The 11634-nt window shown below is 34.2% G+C and overlaps 2 protein-coding genes across 3 annotated transcripts; one reads left to right on the forward strand and one right to left on the reverse strand.

Annotated features, from left to right (window-relative positions):
• Nucleotides 1–1321: 1321 nt before the first annotated feature.
• Nucleotides 1322–11407, forward strand: LOC128245621 (uncharacterized). Of its 2 annotated transcripts, none has more exons than XM_052963824.1 (4): nucleotides 1322–1400; nucleotides 2613–3065; nucleotides 8781–8888; nucleotides 10550–11407. In XM_052963824.1, exons 2-4 carry the CDS (start codon nucleotides 2676–2678, stop codon nucleotides 10715–10717), a joined length of 666 nt encoding a protein of 221 aa, XP_052819784.1. In that variant the 5' UTR covers nucleotides 1322–1400; nucleotides 2613–2675; the 3' UTR covers nucleotides 10718–11407. The 2 variants fall into 2 exon arrangements, with proteins under 2 accessions (XP_052819784.1, XP_052819783.1); XM_052963823.1 differs by lacking the exon at nucleotides 1322–1400 and adding an exon at nucleotides 2431–2486.
• LOC128245620 (uncharacterized) lies at nucleotides 3595–7627 on the reverse strand. Its single transcript, XM_052963822.1, is given in 6 exon segments — nucleotides 3595–4195; nucleotides 4440–4633; nucleotides 5014–5122; nucleotides 5467–5626; nucleotides 6027–6182; nucleotides 7530–7627. Coding segments are annotated over 5 exon segments (840 nt in total). The 5' UTR covers nucleotides 6154–6182; nucleotides 7530–7627; the 3' UTR covers nucleotides 3595–3945.
• Nucleotides 11408–11634: the final 227 nt, after the last annotated feature.

Raw genomic sequence — 11634 nt, forward strand, 5'->3', positions numbered from 1 at the left:
GATATAGGGTCTATGAGTTCAACTGACAAATAGGGTTAGGAGCTTATTCGTATAGTAAGCCCTTTCAGAACCCATACGGTAATGACCTATTTTAAAGCAGGAACAGAACAGAACATAAAATTGTTTCACTTCAAACATTCAACAATGTACATACATACAATTAAATAGATCAAAATTACCCTTGGTGATTTTAAAAGCAGGAAATCATCATAAACCGTTTAGTTGGTACGTCTTCGCAATATATCGATTTCTACAGGGGACAAGCCCACTGACCACCAACAGTCAATGGTTTCCGATTGTTGAGGGTGTAACGTCCGTTTCCGTTTTTTTAACCGACCTTCATTTTCTTCCTTAATTCTGTGAAACAAATTCATTATTAACGATTTTGAGTCCGCGTATTTTAAGTAGTTGCGTTTTGTGCACCGTCCTTCATTTTCATTCTGTGTTCTGTGTGACAAATACTATTCTACGATTTTAAGTCTGTGAATCAGTTATGTGTACAGCATACAACCCTTTTGAGTCCCGAAAACTTTTGAAGAGGCCCACGAATACCGCGTACCACCATTTAGAGTCCCGAAAACTCTTGAAAAGGTCCACAAATACGGCGTACCACCATTTAGAGTCCCGAAATCTCTTGAAAAGGTCCACAAATACGGCGTACCACCATTTTGAGTCCCGAAAACTCTTGATAAAGGCCCACGAATATGGCATACCACCATTTTGAGTCCCGAAAACTCTTGAAAAAGGCCCACGAATACGGCATACCACCATTTTGAGTCCCGAAAACTCTTGAAAAGGTCCACGAATACGGCGTACCACCATTTTGAGTCCCGAAAACTCTTGATAAAGGTCCACAAATACCGCTTACTGCCGCTAACTATCCAAGGTTTCTAACTCCAACGGGCATTACGTATGCTTAAAACGAGTTGTCTCGTTATGATGTCTATTAAAGGTTATTTATTACACTACCTGCATTTCACAACTGATAGGTAACTATTTAAATCGATAGTAATATTAATAGTAAAATACATGGACATGCATTTGGCAATTTAAATCGATTGTGAAATGGTTCCAATCACTATATAAACGTCCATTATACGGAGAGTTTATTTCGTAGGTAAAACGTTGTCTGTGAAAGACTTAAAATAATACATGCGCTTGGTGTTTAAATAATAGTTAGAATATATTGTGCAATATCTTATGATGATCTTATGAAATGTTGAGCTAGCGAAGCGAGCGCGCCTTTCTTGTATTATATTCCAACTGACTTAGATTAAAACGTGTGTTCAGCAGGCGGGAACCAAATTATGACGTGCGTGTCTGTTAATTAAAGCAGCACTCTCACAGATTAACAGTTTTGACTTTTTTTTTAGATTTTTTCTCAGAATCAGCGAATTTTGGTATGAATGTCTTCAATTCAGTCATATAGTATAACCCACATTAGAACACTTCTCAATTGTTTGGAAAACTGCTGAAAACGTACTTTTCATAAAGCGTTAGTAATGCTTTAAGCCATAAGCCATAAAATATCATTTTTCGAACAATAATATGAAAAAACTGCAATCTAATCTTTTGTCAGCAATTTTGCATCACTGCTTTCCAGACATTAAAGCAAAAGCAAAACTATCTCATTCCAGGGCAAAAATATTGTACAGGTTTTTCCAGATCAACCATAAGTTGTCAAAACGGTTGTATTGTGATAGTACACGTGCACATTTTACATGTCTTATCAATTTTGCGTGAAACTTATTGGGAGGCCGATAGACAATCATTCCCATTCATCAGAAGTAAGACAATGAAAAATCTATGATGTATGCATAGCATCATCGCTCTCGTGTACGATAATGATAGGCAATATCATTGGCTAAAAAATAATGTTATAATCTAAGTGTAACATTAAAGATGCACTCTTACTCCGAAAATAGACATACCACATTTAATAATATAGCTTTAATATTCTAAAAGGATGAATAAATGTCGAAAACAATTGATCTTATGAAGGATACCTAGTTTAATTTGAAGGAAATGAGCATCAAACACGGTATTTCTTCCTTATAAGACTATAGTAGACCACAGTATATCTTTTAGCATTCACCAATCATTTAATATTTTTGCACTTTCTGCTGTTAAATACACGCTTACAGTCTTGTTATCAGTAATAAATATTTTTCATAAATGCATTATTTAGTAAGTAGTTAAAGATTTATCAGCCAAATTGGTATATGTTATACATGTGTATGTATTGATTTTGAATAGGAGTGCCACTTTAAATTACCGCACCTGTAATACATGTACTAATAATAGTACTAGCTATAAAGATAACTTATACTAAGAGTTCGCTGGGAATCCCACCACTTTCGCGGTTTACGTCGTGTATAAAAGGCATCCATCCACGTTAAAATTAACAGTTCAAATAATTCAATGCCGATAGAGGGAACATTTTGATAATAAAAAAAAATAAGAAAAGGAATACATAAATAATAATGGTAATAATAATAATAATGATGATGATTCGAAACAAAGACGCGCTTTAATTCTTAAAAAATACAGTCTGATATTCTTCTTTCGAAAATATGATTCGGCAAGAACATTTCTCATGTTTATATTTACAGCCTAGATCCAGCTGAAAGACGCTGTATAAACGTCAGATATCCAGAATAGACGTTTAAACTACCATGGAGGAAGATAAAGACGCGCAGGTTGTTCCGTCAGTGGTACCAACCGTTGTTAGCGGATTATTTGACAATTCGGAGTCAGATGAAAACACGGACTATTTTACGTCAGATAATGTTGGACATATCAGCACAACAGTGAACAGTGTCGGGGAATACTCACATTTAAATTTTAATGGTGCATGTGGATATACAAATACAAGTTATACCTCTGACGTAGTTGTGTCAGATTCCGACAGTGATGACGTTGATGACGTCTCGCGACGCCAGCTTCTAGAAAACGGGTTGACACCGTTTATAAAAGAGGAATTGAAATATTCCATTCAGACAAAACGGTTAAAAGAGGGAAAGCAGGAATTGAAAGTGCAATTTAGTCACCCACCGGAAGATGTGGTATGTACGAGTATTTCAACAAACTTTCGTGTGTCAGTTGAAGCAAAATTTACCACCACCATTAATTCATTATTGTTGATTTAAATATTGTTTCAGTAACTTCTGTTCCCTGAGGGATTTGAAAAATATTACGAAACAACACAATAAATACCAGCTTACAATAGTTCTAACTTGTATAGTACATTCACATCGAAAATCCGTATTTCCCGTGTTTTTATATATATATACAAAGAATAATAAAAGTTGTCAAAACGTTCAATCTGTGAGAGTGCAGCTTTAAACAAGTACTTATAATGAAATTGATCATTTAACATTTTGATGAAAGGCAAACTTTTACTGCAACTATATGTTAGTATATTAAACTTAAAATGTTTCAATTGTAACCCTCTGGTGGCAATGGAATACAAGCATGGTTGCCATGGCAATGTTTTTTTTTCTTACAATAATTTATTGAAAGAAAACAATGTTGTTGTTTTCTATTAAAAATCAGTTTCTAGTCATTAATTATTTAAGATATATAGGGCAAAATGCATGTCATTAAAGTAACAAGTGTTTCAAGCATCTCAATAATATTCTAGTTAATAAAGAAATGAAGGAGATTTTAAACATGATGAACAAAATGTGCACTTGTGATAAAAATTATTATTTAACATATCAATTCTCAAGTTCGGAACAAGGGCATCAGTTTGGTAAAAGGCAAACTTTTACTACAATGCGAAGCACGTTTATTTCACTAAAATAATTAGTTGACGACTATCACAATATCTATGAAGTTTAAATAAAAAATATAGATAAAATAGTCACTACAACTTCAATTAACTGTTAAACAATAATCTGACAAGTCCAACATTTACAATCAATGTATAAACATGTCACAACACTATAGCCTAACACCACTGGATGGTTTTGGAACTGTTGGTTTGGTACATGCTGGGCTGTTGTTGCAAAGAGGAGCAATCTCCTCAAACAGGTACCAAGACCTTTTTGCATCAAGCTCCTGAATATCAATCCGTTCCGGCATGTCACTGCTGGGGATAGGCTGTCTTTGTGGTCTTGTAATTTCTATGGCAACCTCTTGATTGTCAGCATATTCTCTCACAAACACTGTCCCTGGGTGGCTACTAGTGATCCTGAAAAACAAGTTTATACGCAAAATAGTAATGAGTGTAATTTTGAACAAATGCACAGTTTGTATAAATGGTACATGAATATTCATGTAGCTTTTATAATGAATACACAGCAATTTAAAAAAAACTGTAACCAAATAAATTTCTAATACTTTCTATCATCTATTACCTTAAATGATCAAAAACATTTTAAGCTCAGGAACTGATTTTGTATCTTCAAAGCTGAAGATCATGAAGGTGTTTTTACCTAAAATGGTGATATTTGGTCAGCCCTGGAATAGGCTTGAACAAAGTCCTAAAGAATTAGGTCCAATTTTAAAAGGTCACCGGCTTAGCTGGGTCATTGACAAGATGGGGAATATTGTATCCACCCCAAAATGACTTTCGAACAGTGTCCGCCACTTCTTCCAATGTTTCACCATTCGATGCTCGCCATTTGACCTGCAAACAGTAGACGTAGGTTTAAAAATAAATTCAAACTGTATATATGCTTATAACCTTTATATATGCATATATTATTTATGTCTATATTTTGCATTCATTCCTTGTGTATATAATTAAGTTTAAACCAAACAGCCTAAAATATGTCTATCATAATTAGTTACCAGTTAATTATTGTCAAAAACAAGCTGATGACAAACCATTTAATTTTGTTGTTAAAAAGCTCTGCTAAGTTTTGTTGTAATTTATATGTAACCAGAATTAAATAAATTGCATGTTGGGGAGTGTTCACTTATAATGATTGTAATTAAATTTTCAAAGAATCCGGAATTACTAATCAGGTGCTCAGAAAAAAAACTGAAAAAGGCAAGGCATATAACCTTCCATAAGCAGAAGTGCCAGTCGGGACTGAATTTGGTGTGGCCTGCCTCCATCAAGCTGAATTCTATCTCCTTGTGCAGCCCTCTCATGACCCTCCACATACCATATCTGAAATATATCAGTAATTTATACTTTATTATATATATGTAACTCCCATTTAAGTCCTAAAGGACTGTAACCATATATCAATAAAGAAGTAAAATTTATCAGCATATAAAACTTGGTTCAAGAATGTCCTTTTCTTAAAATATATTCAAAGCATAAAAATGCAACATAAAAAAACAACACTATCATGGAGACATTCAAATCAGATATAATGCAGTCGATTATCTGCAGTCTCCGACAGGCTTTTTGACAATACTTGATCATCGTTATATCTTTACTAAGAAAAATGATAATGGAGATAAAACAATGATCAAATATTGTAAACAATAGATGAAATAAATAATTACCCAATCACGGTATTGTTTTTATTTTGCACTACGCAGTTGTCTCTCTTCTCCCCATAGGCCAGATGGGTGAAATGATGATGTAACATGGATACAACACTGTTTGCCCCTTTGCCAACACTTTTCCCGACAGACTCATCCAGAAGATACAAAATCTGAGTTCCTAAATAAAGTAACAGTAAATATGTTTAACCAATGGGGAGCTTTGTTTACAACTTAGGTTAACAAGTTACACTTGTGCAACATCAACTGAAAGAAAATGAATGTTTTGCTTGTTTTAATATGATAAATTTCAGTGAAAATGTTCACCCAGAAGTAACCTTATATTTTTTATCAAACGTTATACGATCATTTGCCTTCCTAGCATTATGGTAGCACAATGGACTTAAGGTGTTTAACTTTTTTTCAATTTATTATTTATATTTTATTTTTTTATACCAATATAAATTTGTTGCATCATTTTCCTGTTTTTACTGCAAAAATGTCATAAAGTTTTAAATTGAATGCATTAAAACAGCAGCTAATGCCCATTTACACAGTTAAACATTACAAAAATATCTCACCTGAAGATTCACAGCAGACTCCAAAGCATCCACATTTTCTAGGTGTTTTGAAGAAGAGTTTTCCGACCTGTTGGGCATAGTGCGGATACAACACCTGCTGGGAATAATCAAAACTGTAATGCACCATGGTGTCACCAGTTGCTGATTCTGCTTGTCCTGAAATATTGGAAGATTTATAAACACAGATATAACACAATATTGATGAATTAACATTTTTTCACACTTATACAGGATATTATATATATACACAAATAACAATGTAAGTGACCTATAGTACAAGCTAATACTAAATTAATCAAGTATTGTGAATTTCTCATATTTTTAAAAGAAATATTGGCTTTCGGTCATTATCATGTATTGAGGTTGTTTCTATACACCCCTGCAAAATACCTCTTACTTTGTGATCTTAAGGAAGGCCATTAAAGAACTCTTTTGTCATTTCACAATTACTTCTGTTATAGTCCCTTTGACATTTCACTTTCTCTATATGTGCATTGTATGATTCTTATTTTCTTGCTTTTCCTCTTCAGTTAATTTTCCTCCCTTTGAAATTTCAAAAACATGTTTCGGCACTTAGCACATAAATCTGTGGCAGGCTTCATTACCAGAAGGTAGGGACACAGTTCTTGTCATATTTTCCTAAATTCTGTCAAAGATAGTTGTCTCTTATCAGATTCAACTGCTGCTTTGCTGTACTCATCATAAATATCAGCTTTTGTTTTATCAGATGGCAACAATAAATATTTTTCTTTGCGATAGTTCGCCTGACGTCCAGGTAGTGGTACGCCATTATGCTTTCCGTACAAAATCAATTTTTGTTTTACATTTTGTATATCTTCTATTGTTAAAGCATGTTTTGGCTGCCTATTCTTATTGCCATGCGTCTCTACAAACTACTTTGCCGAACAGAAAATAATCATGTTGGAGCTTGTCCCTGCACTTCTTCTGATGTTTTGCACTACTGTACAAGTTGTTTCTGAATTATGCTGACAGTGAACCATTTGAAATTTTATGACGGGAACAGCCACACACGGACATATTATCAAACTCATCAAAAACACACTCATCGGCAGAAGGACTTTGCAGATGATTACACACATCAGCATTGTCATCATCAGAATCATTATCATCCTCAATGTCGACAGCATTGTAGGACACAAAATCATTGCCTGCGACTTCCGTGTCAGAAAGATCAACAATGTCAACATTTCCAAAGTAGAGTTGGTCAACAATTTCAAGCTCATCAGCTAAATCAGGGTCAAATAACTCGTACGGGATGGTACTTGCTGACGATTATTGGCTACACATGATTTCTTCATTAATTATGAAGGTCTATTACATGATTAAACTAATAGAAATCGGACACCAGTGTTGACAGTTGACATTTTCCGCCATTTAAACTTCCGGTTTAAATTTGTTTTGCTATTTTAGCAATAAGAAACTATCAAAGTCGGTTTACAATGTTAATTCCCCTGTTGTATAGATATGAAAACATTCACTTACCTTCATTTTATCCATAAATTCAGCCAAATTCCTTGATTAAAGTCAATAAACTCCCGCTAGAAATTTGACCTACATGTTTATGCGAAATATTAGGGCAGTAGCAATGTCAAACAAGGGGAGATTACAGCAAGAAGCGCACGTATAAGGGAAATAATGTGTAAAAAGGCTAAACACAAATATTTGCTATACATATCCTACCTGAAACTTATGCAAAAGACAGAATACGCAATTTTATTGAAAAAAAAAGTTAATTGCGTGACGTCAACATATCCATCGATTCGTTTTAAAGCTGCACTCTCACAGATGGAACGTTTGACAACTTATTAATTTTTCTGTCTTGGAACGAGCCAATTTTTGCGAAAATCCATTGAATCCAGTCAAATAAGATTGCTGACAAAAAATTAGATCGCAGATTTTTATATTTAAGTTCAAAAATTGATGTTTTATGCATTTTTTTGGTTTAGGCCATAAAACATTAATTTTCGTTTAATTAAGCTACTTAATTGTATTTAGACAAACTACTGCTGGCGCCCCCTTTTTTCACACCTTCTGGTCATGTGACCTCTAATGGGTTTTTCTGGGAGCCAATTCCTCGCTCCATGCTAGTTATTACATGCGCGCTTATCAGACTGGACACTTGCCATATGTTTAAATTACCCTCCCACCCATTCCCAATTTATAGTTACAATCCTATTTCTTTAGTTTTCTTCCCCTTATGGGTATGACGATTAGTTTATATTTTATCAACAGATGCAATTTTAATTATTGAGTGTTTATATGTTTGTTCATATTGTAATGCGCTTATCATATTATGTAATTGTTTGCCATATTATATTTTGCCTGTGCTTGATATATGTATTGTTCGCGCGCTTCTGTAGTTTGGAGCAATAGTTTAGTTCATGTAATAAAGCTCCCTTTAACCCCTTATGCAGTTGTTTGTTTAAGAACGGAAATATGAAAATCTACGACCTGATTTTTGTCAGCAATCTTATATCATTGTTTTGAAGATATTTACGCAAAACTTTGCTCTTTCCAAGACAAAAAAAAAGTTGTAAAAATGGTCAATCTGTGAGAGTGCAGCTTTAATATATGCATTCAACTAAAATGTGTGCCTTGGAATTAAGAAGCTAAATTTGAACGCTTTCACAGAGGAGGCCGCAATTCGACATAAAACTTCGTAAAGGCTAAAAAACGTTACATTTCTACCTAATAAAAATGCATTCTCTTTAACTAACCCGGACTTTGTTACAGCTTACACCGGAAGAGGAAGAGCGTGGGGGAAAACGGCGCGTGCAGAACAGAATGGCCGCGCGCCGCTTCCGGGACAAACAGAAAGACAGAGACCACAATTTGCAGAAGGTAAACATGAAAAGCATAAAATTCATTATTTTTAGATTAAACATATATTTGTTATAGCTTTCAAAAATAGTGCTTTTATAAAAGAATGATAATTTTATTTCGCATTACTTCTGCTTTGAATGTAGCGTCATTAACATCAAGGGAAACGCTACTTGAACTTATGACCGCAGGGCTAAATGTGTGTATTTTTATGCGGAAGAAAAGAATAAGCAATTTAAGAAGTAACATTATTCAAGCAGAAAAGTATCTTTATGTGACAAAGAACCGTTTTTATGCCCCCACAAAGTGGCGGCATATAGGGTTGCCCTTGTCCGTACGTACGTACGTCTGTCTGTCTGTCTGTCTGTCTGTCTGTACGTACGTACGTCCCGAAGATTGTTTCCGATCTAATTCTTGAAAACCGTTTGTCCAATCCTCACCAAACTTTAAACACATGTTTGTGACCATAATATCTTGATCAAGTTCGATAGTCATGGAAATCGCTTAATGTCATTTAGGAGTTACGGCCCTTTTTTGCCAAAAATACTTCAAAAATATGTTTCCGATCTAATTCTTGAAAACCGTTTGTCCAATCCTCACCAAACTTTAAACACATGTTTGTGACCATAATATCTTGATCAAGTTCGATAGTCATGGAAATCGCTTTAGTCATTTAGGAGTTACGGCCCTTTTTTGCCAATATACTTCAAAAATATATGTTTCCAATCTAATTCTTGAAAAGTATGTGCCCAATCCTCACCAAACTTTACATACATGATTGTGACCATAATATCTTGATCAAGTTCGATAGCCATGGAAATCGCTTTAATCATTTAGGAGTTAGGGCCCTTTATTTCCCAACAATACTTAAAATATATCATCTCGATGTAAATGAGATGTGGATCCAACAAGTTTTTTCCTGCCTGAATGGCGCCATATAACCTATACAGTCTTGCGATGCCGTAAAACCCAACTCAACTCAACTTATCCTATATGTGCAGATTATCCTGAATAATCATTATGGCTTATTTTCTGTGACAAAAAATCAAAGTGGGGGCATCCGTGTCCTATGGACACATTTCTAGTTTAAAGCATCTTTTGCCTATTTGGTATTATTTGAATGCGTTCAGAATAAAACCACAGGAAGTAGGGGGTGTTTGTAAAATTTGTAAACAAATCACGATAAAATAAATATTTTATCAATTCAAATATTTCTCTAAATAGAATGTGTGTCGTGCATATTCAGATTTCATAGAGAGCTTATCATGGCATGCATGTGTTTAATATGATAGTAACTTAATAATAACATTCCATTCTTTTTGTATTAGATTCTTGTATCCAATGTCAGTTTTTGTACATCTCATGATTTTGTACTTAAAATCACGAAAAGATCTATTCTTAGAAATATATATATATACATATATATGTTTTAACAAATGCACTTATGATCACGAACGTGGTGGGATCTATGTAACACTCGATACAATGCGAAAAATGGCACGCCTACTAATTTAATTATTTAAATGAGGCGGCACCTATGTGCCACACATACATGGTAAATATGTCGGTGATTAAATTAATAATAATTGAAAGATTTAAGACATTAATTGTACATAGCGTATAAATAAACATTAACATTTACATGTATACGTCTTGCATCGTTCTCATTTCCATGTTTTCAGGAGTGTAGTCGACTACAAAGCACTCAGACGGAGTTGAGGTACGAACTGGCGCAGGCGCGAAAGGAAAGGGACGAATTCCGCCAGGCGTTTGATCAACACATGGCCATCTGCCCACTACAGTTTTCCATTATTTCCATGCGTCAACCTGAAACTCTTGACAACATGTGAACACAGAAACAGATTGAATTTTCTTGATGTTCACCTTTCCGGAGATCATATCAGAATAGGAAAACTAAAAACCCTAGGAGATCATAATTATAATCATATCCGGGATTTGCAACCAACATTGGCGGAAATCATAATTATTATAATCCCGGGGAATTAAATGTCAAGAGATCAAAACAATAAGCTTTTTAGCCACTCACTTTTTCCGTAGATATAAAACTTTCTAATTTTGAATGTATTTTAATTAGTAGAAAATTAATTTCGATTTGAATATTATAAGTTACGGGGTTAGTAGGTGACCCGATATTGGAAATACGGATCAAAGGAAATCTTATCGCTCGAACCCGAATATGGCTCCCTGTGCCCCGTATATCCCATGTCGGGTCACCTGCTGACCATGTATCGTATATATCACGTCGCAAACCTGTTGTGTCATCCGCACATTTCTACAACAGTATACATAGTGCTGGCAATTTTAAAGTGCCACAGACTGACAGTTTAAGTTTAAATACTTGCTTTTATCAAGAAATCCAGCACTTGAACAGTTTTCATCAAAAGTTAAAAGAATTGAAAAATAAGAATACTTTTGAAGTTGAAGTAAAATCACATCTCATTGATGGTATGAAGTGTGCAAAATTAGAACATTTTATTAATTGTGATTCATTTCGATTTTTAGCTTGCATAGTAGTGAACAATTTTTGTCAAATATAGTGTCATACCGTTTTACAGTCAGTAATGTTACATTTTAAGAGGAATTTTAATCTCAGACACTTAATCATACTTTAACTAGTCAAAGTATTTTATTTTAATTGTATAAGAAAACCTTACTTAAACAGCCAACATCTAAGAACTTGGCATATATTTATATTTTTCATGAGGAACTCATTGAAAATAAGTTGAATAACTTTAATGGTTTATCC

This window comes from Mya arenaria, chromosome 9 (genome assembly GCF_026914265.1).
Source record: "Mya arenaria isolate MELC-2E11 chromosome 9, ASM2691426v1".
In the NCBI taxonomy this organism is placed as follows: Eukaryota; Metazoa; Mollusca; class Bivalvia; order Myida; family Myidae; genus Mya; species Mya arenaria.

Bases quoted from the DNA above. Each gene is read 5' to 3' on its own strand.
- LOC128245621 (XM_052963824.1), top strand. From the start codon at position 2,676: ATGGAGGAAGATAAAGACGCGCAGGTTGTTCCGTCAGTGGTACCAACC. The intron at 3,066-8,780 runs GTATGTACGAGT...ACTTTGTTACAG, and splicing joins GTCACCCACCGGAAGATGTG to CTTACACCGGAAGAGGAAGA. The intron at 8,889-10,549 runs GTAAACATGAAA...CCATGTTTTCAG, and splicing joins GAGACCACAATTTGCAGAAG to GAGTGTAGTCGACTACAAAG.